This window comes from Myxocyprinus asiaticus, chromosome 8, assembly GCF_019703515.2.
Source record: "Myxocyprinus asiaticus isolate MX2 ecotype Aquarium Trade chromosome 8, UBuf_Myxa_2, whole genome shotgun sequence".
NCBI lineage: Eukaryota > Metazoa > Chordata > Actinopteri > Cypriniformes > Catostomidae > Myxocyprinus > Myxocyprinus asiaticus.
In genome coordinates, this window is record NC_059351.1 from 45,348,737 (window position 1) to 45,365,513 (window position 16,777).

The 16,777-nt window shown below is 40.2% G+C and overlaps 1 protein-coding gene across 6 annotated transcripts in view; it reads right to left on the reverse strand.

Moving 5' to 3' along the window:
- Positions 1-16,777, reverse strand: part of LOC127445304 (intersectin-1-like) — a 72,418-nt gene that overhangs the window by 33,092 nt on the left and 22,549 nt on the right. For 5 of the 6 annotated variants that reach the window (XR_007897959.1, XM_051705282.1, XM_051705284.1 and 2 more), the window contains exons 4-18: positions 14,057-14,120; positions 13,324-13,484; positions 12,852-13,040; positions 12,687-12,765; positions 12,478-12,584; positions 10,188-10,251; positions 9,844-9,981; positions 9,470-9,579; positions 9,012-9,274; positions 7,530-7,679; positions 7,161-7,301; positions 6,570-6,657; positions 4,784-4,923; positions 630-739; positions 314-519 (exon numbers count right to left, since the gene is read on the reverse strand). Coding sequence is in view for 5 of the 6 variants with exons in the window: in XM_051705282.1 (XP_051561242.1) it covers positions 314-519; positions 630-739; positions 4,784-4,923; positions 6,570-6,657; positions 7,161-7,301; positions 7,530-7,679; positions 9,012-9,274; positions 9,470-9,579; positions 9,844-9,981; positions 10,188-10,251; positions 12,478-12,584; positions 12,687-12,765; positions 12,852-13,040; positions 13,324-13,484; positions 14,057-14,120 (2,010 nt within the window). In the remaining variant the exon portion in view is untranslated. The remainder of the gene's footprint in view (positions 1-313; positions 520-629; positions 740-4,783; positions 4,924-6,569; positions 6,658-7,160; positions 7,302-7,529; positions 7,680-9,011; positions 9,275-9,469; positions 9,580-9,843; positions 9,982-10,187; positions 10,252-12,477; positions 12,585-12,686; positions 12,766-12,851; positions 13,041-13,323; positions 13,485-14,056; positions 14,121-16,777) is intronic. The other variant, XM_051705283.1, reaches the window with a different exon arrangement.

Sequence of the window (16,777 nt, forward strand, 5' to 3'; positions counted from 1 at the left end):
CACATCTCTAGGGGAAACACACAACAATTGCCAAAACGTGCCATTTGTGCATCTGACAGACACAATCCTCAGAAGACTACATTAGTAGATCAGTTGGGACCTATTTTTGCATGCGATATCAAGTTTGCACGTATTTTTATACACACAAACCTTTAATAAATCAGGGCCCAAATGTCAACATAACGCATTCCAATATGGATGCATAAAAAATAAAAATCAGCCGCAAACAACATTCAATTCACCTCTCTCTGAATCAACAAAATAAAAATAAACAAAATAGAAAATCAATTTTAAAAATGTATTTTCCTCTCACCTGCCATAGACCAAGGGGACTGGCCCTGCAGTTTGCCCGGCTGCTGTATGAAGAGTTTAGAGAGATTATCCTGTTTGTCAGATCTGCTGTTGTTCTCTTCTTCACTCACTCGGTTCATCCACGCCTTAGACACGGGAGGAGTGGGAACTTTACGCACACCATCATCTCTCCACGCCGGAGACACACCCTCATCTGTTCCGGACAACCTGGAGGGAAGAAAGAGAGAACATGAAGTTTAGATGTTTGACTGCCACATAGTAAATTCTACAATCCACTGGCATTATCAAATCATAATGTCACACAAATACAAACACACCTGGACTCTTGTAGCTCTGCGGACTTCCTGTCAAGTGACGGCTGGGTGATATCAGCCTCCAGCTCCTTTTGTTTCTGCCTCTGCTGTTTGTTGTGGATTTCTCTCAGCTCCTGTAAAGCACGATGGGATATTGGAGGATAGGTAAGGGGAAGTATAGGGGGCAATGGGGATCGTTCGGCTTGCACACTGTCTCACACACACATACACACCAAATATGTTAGCAGCTGTGCCCTACAAGTGCTGTCGGGACAATATGTTTGAGGTCTCAGTCACTTAGTCTCCATTTCTCCAGAAATAATGGAAACAGGGTCCAGAATTAACACTCGTTAAGTGACAAATGTGAGTGAAATATTGGCCTGCTACACAATCTACTGGCCGGTTACTCTTTAGAAGTCATTTCAAATAGTAACAATAATGTTTTAATGAAATGCTGCAAAACACAGCCATGAATATTGCAATTCATCTCGACTCACCAGGCATTGGCAGGTGTGGCAAAATGTTAATTTTGAACCCTGATTTGAACTCTGTTCAACTATGCAGGTCATGCAGACAATAGCTTATGTTACAATTTTACTAAGCTATTTGAAATTTTAGAGGTTTCTTCTGTTAATTTAAATGTAATAATATGTGCTATCTGTAGACTTCAATTATTTGGAAAATATTACATTAAATGTGTAAAAGATGCTGTAATTAGAACTCGTAGGATATAGCACCACTACTTTGTGCTCGACTGTATTAAAAAAAAAAAAAAAAAAATATATATATATATATATATACATATATTTATAAAGGGTGTAAACCAATAACATCAGACAGCTAATAACTGTCCCAACACTCTGGGTATATGCTCATGTTTATATTTAAATATCTTGTTTTTCGTACATTTGCGTGGTGCAAAATGCATGAAATCACATACATGATGGCAGGCTGCAATGCCTGCAAGGGATGAATCACTAAAGCCAAAAGAGTTTGAGTCGCAACATGGGAAATCTAAAAAAAAGTGGACTGTGTTTAAGCAGACCAATGGAAACATTGCTGCTTATATGATGTCATACCATTTCCACCAATAAGCAAGCGGAGTCAGATGTGCACATCTATTGCATACAGACTAGAAAAATTATTATATTATAATCCTACAACAGTCAGGGTTTAATGCTTGATTTGGACAGTGTGGAAAACTCTTCTTGAGACTACATTTCTGCTCAATGTTGAATGTCACAAAAGCATAATTTGCATGTATTTAAACATTCATAAAATCACTGCAAACAATATGGTAACAGATAAAGACTCCAGAAGGATATAGAGTTAGCCATTTGAGTGTAAAATGCAAAAACACACACATACACGCACACACACCGAGGCAGTGTCAGTTGCCGAGAGTGTTAAGATTTCATGAACCAGACATGCAATTTCGAATGTGTTTGAGAATTCACACTCTGTAAATGTGAGGTCTGCTTATTCAAAAAAGTTTTAATGATACAGTTAATGTCTCTAGTAAATGCCACCTATACCTGTTTATCTAAGAAAATGTTCATGTCATTTTTGCTGGGCATGTTTCGATGGGATGTTCTTAATTATACAAAGGCAAACATCCTGAAAACAGGGTGATATCTGATCATACCAAGACCGACACGAATGGAATGATATGTAACTAAAATACCAATTAAGCTGAATTTTTATCATTGTTCCAATAAAACAAGAAAAAAAGTATTTTTGGGGGGGGGGATTTCCCCCCCTTTTCACCCAATTTGGAATGCCCAATTCCCAATGCGCTTTTAAGTCCTCGTAGTCGCGTAGTGATTCGCCTCAATCAGGGTGGTGGAGGACGAATCCCAGCTGCCTCCGCGTCTGAGACCGTCAACCCGCACATCACGTGGCTTGTTGAGTGCGTTGCGACAGAGACATACCCCGTGTGGAGGCTTCACGACATCCACCGCAGCATCCACGCTCGACTCACCACGCGCCCCACCGAGAACTAACCAAATTATAGCAACCACGAGGAGGTTACCCTTGTAACTCTACCCTCCCTAGCAACCGGGCCAATTTGGTTGCTTAGGAGACCTGGCTGGAGTCACTCAGCACGCCCTGGGATTCGAACTAGCGAACGCCAGGGGTGGTAGCCACCCAGGCCCCCAAGTAAGTCAAAAGGTTTAAGCTCAGAGCAAGAAACAAACAGACCAGACACAACATTTGAACCCAAGCAGAACCCAAGTAAAGCCAGTTCCTTGCTGTTAATTTAGTGTGAGCTACAGCTTTGTGTTACAATCCTCCATAAGTATTTCAAGAAGATTTTTCATTGCTTATTAAAGGGAAGTAGACAAGACATAACTGGAAGTGTGCTACTCTACCTCCCCTCGTAAAGGGCAGCAGAGAGCACAGTGCTGTGAGTAGGGGGTAAGAGTTTGGTGGTGGTAGTTTTCTGGAGAGGGTAACAGCATTTCTGGGATGTCTACCTGTCGCCCCCTCTGCTCTTCAAATAGTAGCTCCGACTGCAGGTTCTCCATTCTGGCAGCATGGGTCTGATAGAACAGCCCCAAGGACTGTACCACCACGATGGGTGAAGCAGGGAAGGCACGGACAAGCCAGAACGAGGACGACAAGCCAAGCCGTATAAACATGGAAGAGGGGGAGTTGGGAGGGACTCGGCCAGGATGAGCGGAGGATAAGGATGAGGGTGAGGAAGATGAGGGGTGGGATGAGCAACAGGCAGATACAGTGAGATAAGAACAACTGATTGTGTCACGCTCTGAAAATGGTTTCACTTGTCTTTCACTCTCATTCTCTCTCTCAAAACCAGATTGAATGCACAAAAGATGAAATCAATAATGGTCTACTGGCATTATTGTATCCATTGTGTGCATGCAGGGTCCAAAATCAACATTTTGCCATACCTGACATTGGGGAGTAAGTTGAGAAAATGTATTGTCCATGAAACTGTATAACGCAAAAGATGCGGGTTGGAATATAGTTCTTCGTGTACATTGGCTGTGTCCACACCGTAGCTGAAAGTGGCACAAATCTAATTTTTTCACTAACCTGTGGCACATACCTGTTAATTGGATGACCATGTGAACAGCCAAAAGTGCTTTGAATCTGACATTTTCAAATCCAATCTGGGCCACTTTAATATGTGGAAATAAATCGGATACACATCTGATTTCTTCCACTGTGCCTTCAGTGTGTACAGCCAGGTTAGATTTAATGTGATTTTTACATCAATCCAACTCAACATTCATCATTTGTGTACTTGATTTCCAGCAAATTTAGACGTGTTATGGTTTAAACTTTTTGGGTTCAGTGATTTGTTTGGACTACACATAGTAAAATATGCAGATGAAAAGATGCAGAGATAGATTTATGCAAGTGCTCTACACGTCACTCGTGCAGAAAACAGTTTCTATCTTTCTCAAACGGCATCAAAACATGAATGCAAGCAAGTCAATGGAAATCTTAAATAATTACAGACAACAACTCTTCTTACCATACATTTATGTTATGCTGTTTTTCCTGCTGTCCTTCAATTGTATGGTGTGTATCGCTCTTTAAGAAATATTACACTGATAATTAAACTGCACCATAAGAAAGCAAATGACTTCATTTAAAAAATACTTTATCCATCAAGAAGGTCTTTCGCCACAACTTGCTGAAAACCCAGGCTAATTACATTTTTAAACGCAATTTACTCAATTATTCCAATATTGAACATGCCAGCGTTTCATATGCTCAGGGAGTGTTATGTACATGTGGGTCAGTTAACGGGCGTCGGCTGTTCAGACCAGTATATGACATTTAAAATGTCGTGAACAACCTTGCAAAAAAATTTATTTATGCAGAAAATCACATTTAGGTCACATTCAGTTGCGGTGTGAACATAGCCATTGTGATTTCAATAATGCATTATTCTGCCTGCTAACATCTCATCAAAGCCCATTTTTACTCATGTTTGGTGTTTAGCAACTTAATTTTGGACCCTTTGCATATGTTTGTGTGGAAGGCCAATGATGTCTCACAACGCATTCTCTCTCTTTCTTCCTCATTCATACATGCACACAATGAAATGCAAAACGTAAAAGTAATAATTCAATATGTAACCAAGGTAATACAAATTCTGAAGGCGATTGTGTTGCGCATGTGTTTAGATTTTTCAATAGTACCTTCAGCTGTGTGTTGAAGGCATCTATCTCAAGTAGTTTGGACCGCGTCTCCTTCTCCACAGCATCCAGCTGTTCTCGCAACTGTTGTTTGGTTGATTCCTTCATTTCTATGGCTCTCTGAAGACTAGACAAGGAGTCTCCTAGAAAAGAGAGACAATCAGACAAGCATTAAAGATCAGTCCTGAGAGCATATCCTAAACTTTTCAACAAACAAAAAAGAGCTTCACTCTTCACTCATTCACATAGAAAGCAATGAAAAGTAGTTTGTGATTGGAGATGATGTGATATGAATCAGCCCAAACAGTACTTGGACAATTAAGCTACACTTAATCTATGAATGGTATTGCGTTAGACAGCAAAATATCAAACCATGTGCAATTTATATATATATATATATATATATAAAAAAGAAAAACAGCACAAGCACACTTTTCAAACAAAAGATTTCACAAAAAGATATATTTAGGCTCTTTATTAGATAATACAGTTCAAAATTTAGACAAAAATATTTGGAGATTAGCTGGTTGTCAAACATGTCTTTAGTAAATGCGATGAAATCTGTGGTTACTATGCTAGGACACCTGTGTGAACTTGAGGGCACAGTAGTTTTCAAGGGAAAACTAGATGCTTTCAATTGCAGATTACAGTGACAGTTTGTGGTTTTTATTGTTACAAATTATTTATGTGGGTGTGTTAAGGGCAAGGACTTTGAATACACATTTAATTGTGTCTTGAATTTCAAGCTGTTTGCAAAAGGCATGTTGGGCTGATCCTCATCCTTAATCAGAGGCGATAATTGGCAGAAAGTAGAACACCAGGTGGCACCACCTCACAGACCAGTTAGACTGCAACTGACTCGGTGAACGCCAACAATGCACAGTTTAGAATTTGATACAAAATAGGGTCCAAAATGACATGAGGTCAGATGATGTGTGTCCATCTCTGGACTTGATTCTGTACATTATACACCATTTCACATAGCATTCATTTGTTTTTGTTTTTTATTTTCTCCCCTTTTCACCCCAATTTGAAATGCCCAATTCCCAATGCGCTCTAAGTCCCGTGGTGGCGTAGTGACTCGCCTCAATCCGGGTGGCGGTGGACGAATCTCAATTGCCTCCGCATCTGACACAATCAATCCGCGCATTTTATCACATGGCTCGTTGAGTTACCGTGGAGACGTAGCGTGCATGGAGGCCCACGCCATTCTCCGCGGCATCCACGCGCCCCACCGAGAGCAAGAACCACACATTATAGCAACCACGAGGAGGATACCCCACGTGACTCTACACTCCCTAGAAACCGGGCCAATTTGGTTGCTTAGGAGACCTGGCTGGAGTCACTCATTTGGGGTTTTTAACTGCATATGAAGCATCTGACTGTCATTCCTTTGGAATTTTTAATAAATATATTCAAAGCATACAGTAGTTTCATGGTTACACCATATGGGCCAATTTTTCAGGATTCAGAATTTAGCCCAAAACTAGGTACTGTCTTTCACAGAAATTGTCTGTTAATAGGTCATTCATCCACTTGGACATAAAGGAATAATCTGGGTTCGAAACAAGTATGCCACAAATGCTGCTGATTGAACTTGTATTGAACCCGGAATATTCCTTTAACAGGCCACCAGCACTACAATGATGGAAGCATAGTCTTTCAGCAACTGCTTCAAAATGATTTATCCTGGAAGTGGTATCTAACCCTGATCTTCTGTTAATATTTGACCGGGACACTGGCCAAGAGTGCTGGATCTTTAAAGCAATGTGGAGGAATGTATTCTTACTGTGCAGACTATTCTGCTGAACCTGCTTCAGCTGGTCATTCAGACACTGTTTATCAGGAATCAACCTGCTCAACCACTGCTGAGACTCCTGAGAGAGATAAAGAGACAAAAAAAAAAAAATAAATACAATGATTGCTTTATAACAATCTTATTTTTATCAAATAGCACAATGGTGACACATTATTGGCTTTATTTTCTGTTATAGCATAATTTCCCGTACAGCTGCTTTGAAACGACGTCTGTTGTGAAAAGCACTGTACAAATAAAAATGTCTTATATAAAACAAAACATTGCTATCTTTAATGTGTGTATAAGTGTTTGTAAATATGTATATAATATGATGGATGGACGGATGGATGTAAACCAGTGTTTCCTGCACCAGATGCAATGTGCAAAAACGTCCCCAAAACTGTTGCTTACCATACCGCAACACCACAAACTGGAGAGTAGGGACTAATTTAAATGGTGTGAATACTAAAAGGAAGCTGAGACCTGTGCTGATGCTTCTGTATGAGGTGAGAGAGAGGATGGAAGAAGAGAGAAATGAGGAAGTAGAAGAGGTAAGTGAAGGATTAACAGACAAAAACAAACCTGCAGCTGCTGTTGCAGGCAGGTGATTTCAGCAATGCGGAGCTCTCGGGTCTTATTGGTGCTCTCGATCTCGTGTCTTTGGGCCGAAAGTCGGAAACTAATGTCCTGGAGTTTACCCTCCAATTGAGACTTCTTATCATTCTGTGGAAAACAGATAAGAAGAACAATAGAAGAATGAGTTAAACTATCCAATTCATGAGCATCAGAATTGGTGACATTTAACAGAACAAATGCAAATGTTGAGATTAGCACTCCGTCTACATCTTTGTAGTTGCCTTATTAATATGATTACATCTGATGTATGAGCAAGCTTATCTATTTAAATCTGCAAGCTTGTAAATGTAAAACAGTGTATTGAAGCGTTTGTACCAGAGCCTCCAGTTCAAACTCGAGTGTTTTCTTGCGGGCTTTGAGCAGGACGATGTTCTCCTGCTCTCTGTTTCTCTGAGTGAGCAGCTCCTGTCGCCGTGTTCTCTCCCACTCTAACTGACGCTGACGCTCCAGTTCACGCTTAGCAGCCTTCACACACAACAAACACAGGGTTACACGCACATATACGTACATTAAAAGGTCAACTTTCACAAGGAAAGTGCAACAGACTAAAGTGTTTTTCTCCTAACAAAAAAGTATGTAGTGTTTTTTTCTTTCTGTCTTTTTAAAAGGGATATATCATGAAAAACTCACTTTCCTTGCTGCAAGAGGGTGAGAATTGGTCATGAAAAGCTAAACTATTATAGGTTTTGGTGCTATAGAACCTTGAACAACATTATTATAAGATTTCAGGGAGAAAAATAAAATTATTGTTAAAAATATGCTGGATATGGCCCCTTTTTAAAAGAGCATTCATACAAGTTCTACTGGCAGCAGCTGTGGCATGTGGTCAATTACTACATTATTATTTAAATAATTTTGATATGCACCTTAGTTTGTTAAAGGGATAGTTCACCCAAAAATGAAAATACATCCCATCCCATATATGTATGACTTTCTTCTGCTGAACACAAATGAAGATTTTTAGAAGAACATCTCAGCTCTGTAGAGCAATATAATGGAAGTGAATGGTGACCAAAATTTTGAAGCTCCAAAAAGCACATAAAGTCAGCATAAAAATAATCCATATGACTCCAGTGGTTAAATCCATGTCTTCAGAACTGATCCCATTGGTTTTAGGCGAGAACAGACCCAAATTTAACTCCTTTTTCATTATAAAACTTGACATTCCCTGCGCCATCTAGCGTTCTATGCATGCGTCTAGCACTAAGAAGTGCAATCGAGCTTGACATCATGAAGGAGCCTAGAGACGGCAAGATGAAGAGTGAAAAAGGAATTTAATTTTGGTCTGTTCTCACTCAAAAACGACTGGATCGCTTCAGAAGACATGGTTTAAACCTCTGGTGTCATATGGATTACTTCTGTCTTTATGTGTTTTTTGGAGCTTCAAAGTTTAAACATTCACTTGCATTGTATGGACCTACAGAGCTGAGATATTCTTCTAAAAATGTTCATTTGTGTTCTGCAGAAGAAAGTCATACACATCTGGGATGGCATGATTGTGAGTGAATGATGAGAATTTTTTTATTTTTGGGTGAACTATCCCTTTAAACAGTAATGCACTAACAAAGTCTTTGGGGCAAGGCATTATGGAGGGTTTAAAAGCAGAAATGTGAGCTCATATATTTTTTAAAGCACTGATATGAATTCTTTTGTTCCAAAATGTGTGAGCTGTAAATTTGTCTAAATCACCCATATAGAGGTAGGACTATTGTTCTACACAGGTGAACATGGTTAAGACAGGGATTGAAAGGTTGGATACGATTTCGCACAGACAAGGGATTAATTATTTCTACTCGCCTCTCTTCTCTCAATCTCCTTGCGTCTCTCCTCCTCCCTCTGTCTCTCCAGCTCTCTCTGTCTCTCCAGCTGTTTGTCCAGCTCCTGTTGTCTGCGTCTCTCCTGTTCCAGTCGCTCTCTCTCTCTCCTCTCCTGCTCCTCTTTCTCTAGTGCTGCCAATCTCTCTTGCTCTTTCCTCTGCTGTTCCAGTAGCGCCTGCCGACGTTTCTCCAGCTCAAGGTTTCCCCGCTCAAAGTTCTCACGTTTCTTATCTTCAAATGTGACTGTGGGAGGGCACAAAGATGATTTTAAGACATTTACACAAAATAATGTAGCAGTTGTCACTGCCAGGTGACCATAAAAATTTACATTTGTGCTCAGGAGCACAAGTCCACAAATATTTAAACTGGTGGCTAAAAAGCGAACAAGACATGAGTTTCCTTGAGGAAAATATTCAGGATTGACCCTTGTCGCCTCACCTGGAAGTCTTTTCTCTGGCTCTTTCTCCTCCTCCTCGGGCTCTTCCTGTGACCGTAGGTCTGTCGAGAGCATACTGGTCACAGACACTCCACTACCAGAGCGCATTCTTCTATACGAAAACACAAAGGACCACGCATAGTCATGTCAAGTGAAATCAAGTGAATGTATGCCAAAAATAAACAAACATCTATAACCTGAGCTGTACATTTCCACAATTGTAATAACATTTCAATAAAAATTAAATTTACCTTTTTGAAACAAATGAGACTGCATATAATCCTAAACATGCTGATAATTGATAAATGCACCATTAAGCCATTTAGTGAAAATGTGTTTGCGTAGACAAGGCTATGCCGTTAGTTGGGTCTCTCACCTGAATGTTGGAGGTATGAGGTCAGGTGGTAGTAAAGGGGGGAGGGGCAGACCATACATGGCCATGTCAATCAAGTGCATGGCCAGAATAAACTCCTCCGCAGTCAACTTTCCATCCTGGTCTATATCTGACAGGTTCCTATAGAGACAAAAAGGTGGTGCATGTTAGGGAGTCAAAAGGCAATACAAAGGTCTCAAGAACAGCATGTTAAAAAAAAAAAAAAAAAAACAGTCTGATGAACTCATAACAATTTACACTGATACACATCTCAGAATGCTCTGAGCTTTGTTTGGGTTTTAAACGCGAGACTGAGACACAGTAATAAGAATATGTTGGACCCGCACCAGATGGTGGCCAGCTGGGCCTGCGGTAGACTGGACTGCATTAGAATAGTTCTGGCCTGTGGACCTAGAGCAGAAAAGGAGAGAGAAAGACAGGCAGGAAACAGAAGTGAAAGTGAGGTTGTTGAGCATGTTGAATCAGCACCCTTTGTTTCCTGTAAAGTTTACTGAGTAATCAATGTTACTCATCACGAGTACTCTAATGTCTGCAAGCTCATCGAATTTAAAAAATCAGTTCCCTGAATGAGAAAACAGAGTGGGCACAGGTTAAATTTACATTGTGAACATATTTATTGACTAGCGTGAGGAATGAGCTAGGTTGTTCTTTTTTCTGATATGGATCATACTAAAACAAAAACGGCTTCATCTCTTCAAAACTTCTGATGACACCTAAATAGTCTTAATTCTTTAGGGTAAATGAAAACCAACCCTTGCCACTAAGGGCGGTAATGATACAACTGAGCCCTGCCAGCCGTCACATTAAGTTAAGGTTTTGTGCAACATGGTGGCTATGGCAAACATTTAACATGTTGTCCTAAGTAGGAACGATGTGACAAGAGTGCTGTATAAAGTAATTTTTCTGTCCACAATGAAAGCAAAATTCACAGCTAATTTTAATGGGAATTTTTATAGCAGTGTACAGCTATGTAGAGTAGGCGGGGCTATATTCAAGCCAATTACTATTTCAGCCAATATTTGGCCATTTTCAGATCATCAGCATCTGCTGACAACCATACCTGCTTGCTCGTTTAATAAAAAAAAGTGTTAAATCTCTCAACAGCCTTGTCAACAGATAAACATTTTCTGTTTCCACATATTATTAAGTAGAGGTAGACCGATTGTGACGAGGAGGAGGGCGTGGCCGGTCCGTGAGGGTGCACAGCCGGCGCTGAATCAGATGATCAGCGGGAGAGCAAGATAAAGGGGAGCCAGAGACGCCAGTTCGAGAAAGAGAGACACACGCGGCCGTACTGCATGTGTTTACGTTTATTTTATGTTGAGTTTTATGTTAAACCTTATGTTGACTGTTCAGTCGGTTCCCGCCTCCTCTCCCGTCCTTTAACTGTTACACAGATATTTCGGTTTTACCGATTAATCGGTGCCGATAGTTGCTTTTTGGAACTATTGTTATCGGCAAAAATCTATGGCAATAGTTGACGATAGTTTTTGAATCATTTTGTCTTTTTAAAGTAAGAGTCCCTGGTGTGTTTCGGGCTACTTTATACTAAAATGTTTATACTTTATCGGTCGGCCGATATTAGCCTTTCACAGATATATCGGTATTGGTGTATATGTTCTCCAAATTCGCAGATATTAAAACTTTTTTCAGAACATATATTGCAGAAAACAATGCTTGCGTGATTTAAAATTGGTGTCATAACGTAGTTTGTCCAGCAGAATGCTCCGACTCCATTGTTTACAGAGCTGAGCTGTTGGTGGTTCTGCAGACAGTGCGGAGTTAAGCGGTGTCTTTCCGGTAAGTTGCCAACTAGTTTGTGAAATACATACTGGAAAGTTAATAAAAATGACTCCATCATTTTCCCTTTTCAATATAACTAATGTAATGTTAACTCTCTCCCTGACAATCATGTCACTCATGTTTATCTCATCTGTTGGCTGTTAGCCAGCTATAGTTTGTCAGTGCAGTCAGTAATGATTGAAAGGTAAACATCAGAGCATCTTTTTGCTGCTCAGCAGACAACGGTGCGGTGGTGGATTGTGTCTGTTGAGTGTTGATTTCACCCTTTGTTGTTACCTAGTTGGTGAGATGCAATGCCATAAAGTAAATAAACAAAGTCCATCTTTTACTCTCCATGGCAACGAGCTTATAGCTAACTAGCTAATCACGTACCTACTTTCATACACTGTCAGCTGAGTGGAAGCTAATGTGTAAACATGTATTCACCAAACTGTTTTGTTCAGGACTCGCAGTTCGGTACCCTCTTCAACCGAACAATGCTGAAAACAGGTGGTACTTCAAGCTTGAATTGCTCCAATGGTTGGAATATTCCATATTACGTTCTGGGGACATGATTAATTGCGTGCATTTTTTTAACGTATTTTTATATAAGTAATCACACTAAATTAACGCATTAAATTAACGATTAAACCCTAAAAATAGGTGTTCACTAAAATCTCACAAGTTTGTGTATGCCTTATTTGTTATCATTAAATTGTATAATACACATATCAGCCATCAACCACCCAACTCTTTAGCCATCAGCCATTTAAAAACCCACTTCCTTTGACCACTATCCATGAGTATGGACAGTTTGTGTGATGGAGGGTGTACCTGTGAGATAACCACTCATCATTTTGTCGTGGCTGTTAAAGAGCTGCCGGTACTTGAGCCGAGAGGACTGAGGCACAGCCCAGTCTGTAGGAGGAGCTGTCGGAACACTAGAGCGTGAGAGAGACAGATAATGTTGGTGTGCTAACATCTATTAAGTGTCTGTTCATACTGCGTGAAGTGTGAGCGTATGCAAATAAGCATGTATGTACCTGGGTGCCTCTACAGACTGGCCCTTCTGTAGCTTGATACTGGAACGGTTGAACGAAGAGGTTTTGTTGAGTCCAGCAGCTGAGAGACAGAGACAAACACTCATAAATTAGCATGTTTAGCAGTACAAGCAGGCCTAAGTAACTGTGAGTGAGTGTTTAGATTACATGGATGGGAAAATCCAGTAATAGTTTGTATAACAGCAGGTGCGCCATTGGCCAGGGATGGTACGGGTGGGGTTACTGATGCCACCAGAGGAGGAGACACACCCATCCCTGGCACACCCGCTGGCAGAGGGGGCAAGGGCATGGGTGGCACTGCTGGCAGGCCTGGCATGGTACCCATACTGGGCATTCCTGTAGAAAGCAATCAGAAACAAAAGCATATTAACAGATGGATCTTGTCTGATAAGGTCTATACTTCTATACTTCTAAGGGTTATACTTTAGTTTAACGAAAACTTGATGGATTTGTTAACTGGCCAGGACTATAATGTACACTTTCTGTAAGGATATTTATTTATTTATTTAATCTGAGTGACTGATTTAGGACAGAGACTAGGTCTAGTCTACTGTAGTACTGGACTAAGACCTAATCTGTGTCTCAATATGTTACATTCAGTGACATTCAGCGTCCTCACCAAAGGGAGGCTGTGGGGGTATGGAGAGGGGCTGCTGCTTCATGGAGGGCGGCAGGGAAGGAGGGAGGGGGTGACCCTGCAGCTTCAGTTTAATCAGCTTCATGGCGATGGAAAATTCATGCATGTCCATCTTCCCATCGTTGTTCATGTCAGCCAGAGCCCTGCAAAAAAAGGTTCACACCTTTTAATGAAGTTCCTCTCATCTGACTAAGTAACAGGCAAGTAAAACATCATATTATTCTATTTAATTCATCATAATCATTCAGGATCAGGAACCTGTGACACAATCAATTTCCAAAGGTATAGATTATACCTTAAGTAACAGATTAACCTGAACTAATTACTACTCAGTTACTAATTACTAGGGGAGTAACGGTTCACTCATCTCAGGATTCGGTTTGTGATACCGAGCTCATGGTTCGGTTCAGTTTACGATTCTTTAAACTATGCCTGAATCAAGAAACGTTAAGATAGAAAGTTTTATTATAGTTATTATTACTTTCAAGACATATGAAAAAGATTTAAAATTTAGAACTTTTATTAAAAGTGTTTTGGATACAGATGCTTATAAAAAAATAAAAATAAATAAATAAAAAAAAAGTCCAATCTCCACAATGCGTAGTCACATTATTGTGCCATGATACACTGTTACACCCCTTCTAATTACTGATCAGTTGTATATACTGGATTAAGTCTGGATAAGAAAGGAGTATGGCTTAAAGGAATTGTGTACCATATCTGGGCGAGGATGGGAGCAGATAAGCCTGACTGGAGGAAGAAATTCCTGGCCTGGTCACCTAGAGAGAAAATGAGAGAAGTGGGAAACAAACATAATTACTAAACTTAAATTAACATAATCTATAATAAACATCTCAGATTTTCAATGAACCTTAACCCAAAATTAATGTTGAGATATTAAAGGGTTGTGAAACCCCCAAAACACTTTTTTTTTTAGATGTTAACAGATATGGACAGGTTGCACATGATTGAAAACAATGACAGCACTCACTGCATTTATTTTTAAGGGAAAAGTGGACATTATTTATTTTTATTTTATTGAGCCATTTCGTTCTTCGCGGTTTAAAAACGAAAGTTGAAGCAACATCACAAAAATGAGACATATGCGTAAACTCTGAGTTATGATTGGTAGGTTAGTACACACGTACGTCAGTAGATTCTGAACATTTGTCCACAATATTCATGCTTCCATCCAATCACAGCGCTGCCTCGTGCATGAGCTCACATTACAGCGGAGAGTTCAAACTCAATGACGTAACAGCTGTTCCGGGCAGGCGCAAGACTTTAACAGCACTCGCGGAAAAGACATGAGGGCAGACTTTAACACTAAACACCGTGATGAGATAGAAATCACTCATCAGAATGGACCACAGTCCATAACTGGACCGGAGCGAGCGTTTCTTGGCTGCAGTTCTACTACTCGCGCTCCAAACATGCTGTTTATGAGGGGAGGCTGTTAGACAGAGCGCTGATTCCATCACTTATTCTCCAAATGTCTGATCACAAACAGGACAACAAGACGTAACTTTACACAGACTAGGTAAGCAATTTTATCACAATTTAGCATGCATTATTCTTAAGTACTGCAGCTGTAATTTTGAAAATCTGTGTATTTAAAGTTTTGTGTATTGGACCCGTTTACTTATGTGCCTTACTGAACATGATTTTTGTCTTTAGTAAAAGGGACGAGTCTAAATTATTTTGTTGTAATCAACAAGCCACAAATGCTATCAATAGAGTTTCACTTGTATTAAACCTGAAACACTCCTTGTAAGAATAAATATCTATGAATTAATGTGAAGTCTCAAAGCAGTGCTGGTTTAATTGGTAATGTCTGCTCTCGCATTGAGAGTGCTGTTCTCACTTCATTCTCAAAAGTTTGAACAAAACATCCAAATCTCTTTGCAGATTTGTAAACCGTTCTATCGTTTTTTTACTCTTCACACTTTTGCCCCAAGATTGATAGACCGCATGTGCCCCAGAACATTTGTTTTCATCTCCACTCATAATGTGCTGTTCAGCTATCCCCCTCAGTCCTCCTCTTTTCCCGCCCCTGTAACAGCCCACATTTTTTACATCTGTTCACGCCGATTCCATGAGTATTTTTTCAGTCTGAGGTGTGAACGATTGGTGCTGAACTAGGGGGGTTTCATGACACTTTAAAATGCGGCAATAGCTTTATTATGCTTGTAAAACATTGATAGAATAATAATAATTATTTTTAAATGTTTTTTAATTTTCTCCCTTTTCTCCCCAATTTGGAATGCCCAATTCCCAATGCACTCTAAGTCCTAATGGTGGCGTAGTGACTCGCCTCAATCTGGGTGGCGGAGGACGAATCTCAATTGCCTCCGCATCTGACACCGTCAATCCACGCATCTTATCACGTGGCTCGTTGAGCGCGTCACCGCGGAGACATGGTGCGTGTGGAGGCTTCACACTATTCTCTGCGGCATCAACGAACAACTCACCACGCGCCCCACCGAGAACGAGAACCACATTATAGTGACCACGAGGAGGTTACCCCATGTGACTCTACCCTCCCTAGCAACCGGGCCAATTTGGATGCTTAGGAGACTTGGCTGGAGTCACTCAGCACGCGCTGGATTTGAACTCGCCCAGGGATGGATGAATTAAATAGAATAATATGATGTTTTACTTGCCTGTTACTTAGTCAGATGAGAGGAACTTCGTTAAAAGGTGTGAACCTAGCTTCAATAATCGCTGAGCTACCCAGGCCCCCCAATAAAATAATTAAGAGAGTTACATAATCCCATTTAGATGGTTCTGTCAATGAAATATGTTCATGGTTTATTGACAGCACTTGAGTGATACAGAAAAAAAAAAATACACTGTGATACTTAGTTTTGTGTACTGGTCTATTGCTTAAAAAAAAAAATCAGGCATGGCATGCGCAGTTTATATGAAGCAGTTTTGTTCCCATTAAATTTTTCCTCTTGATAACAGGTGTCTTTGCACACATGCACACACACAGAGCATCTTTATACCCTGAGAGGCAAAAAACAAACTCCCTATCCGTGCCTGCTTGACTGTGGGCCACTCACAGTTACAGCCATCCTTCAGTCAACACAAAGAGGCTCTTTGAGATCCACTAGTCAACTGGAAACCCTCAAGTGCGATCTCTTCACTAGACATCCAAAGTCCAGCCGGAACAAGCTGGAATTACTATTTGCATTTTGTGATTTTGATTGGCTGTTTACACATTAATTATGCATCTATTCTACATCATGCAAAGAGAACATGAAGGGATTTTTTACAGTTGTGTATTATAAATGCTTCTTTCAGTCTAATATATGAAACATTTGACATACTGTAATCAGTCTCTCTCTCACTAGTAAAGTAAGCCTGAGAAAAAGTTTTCACAGAGACGTACTCAAGACGCTTCTGGAATTTTCTTAGAGTGGTGTAATTTCTG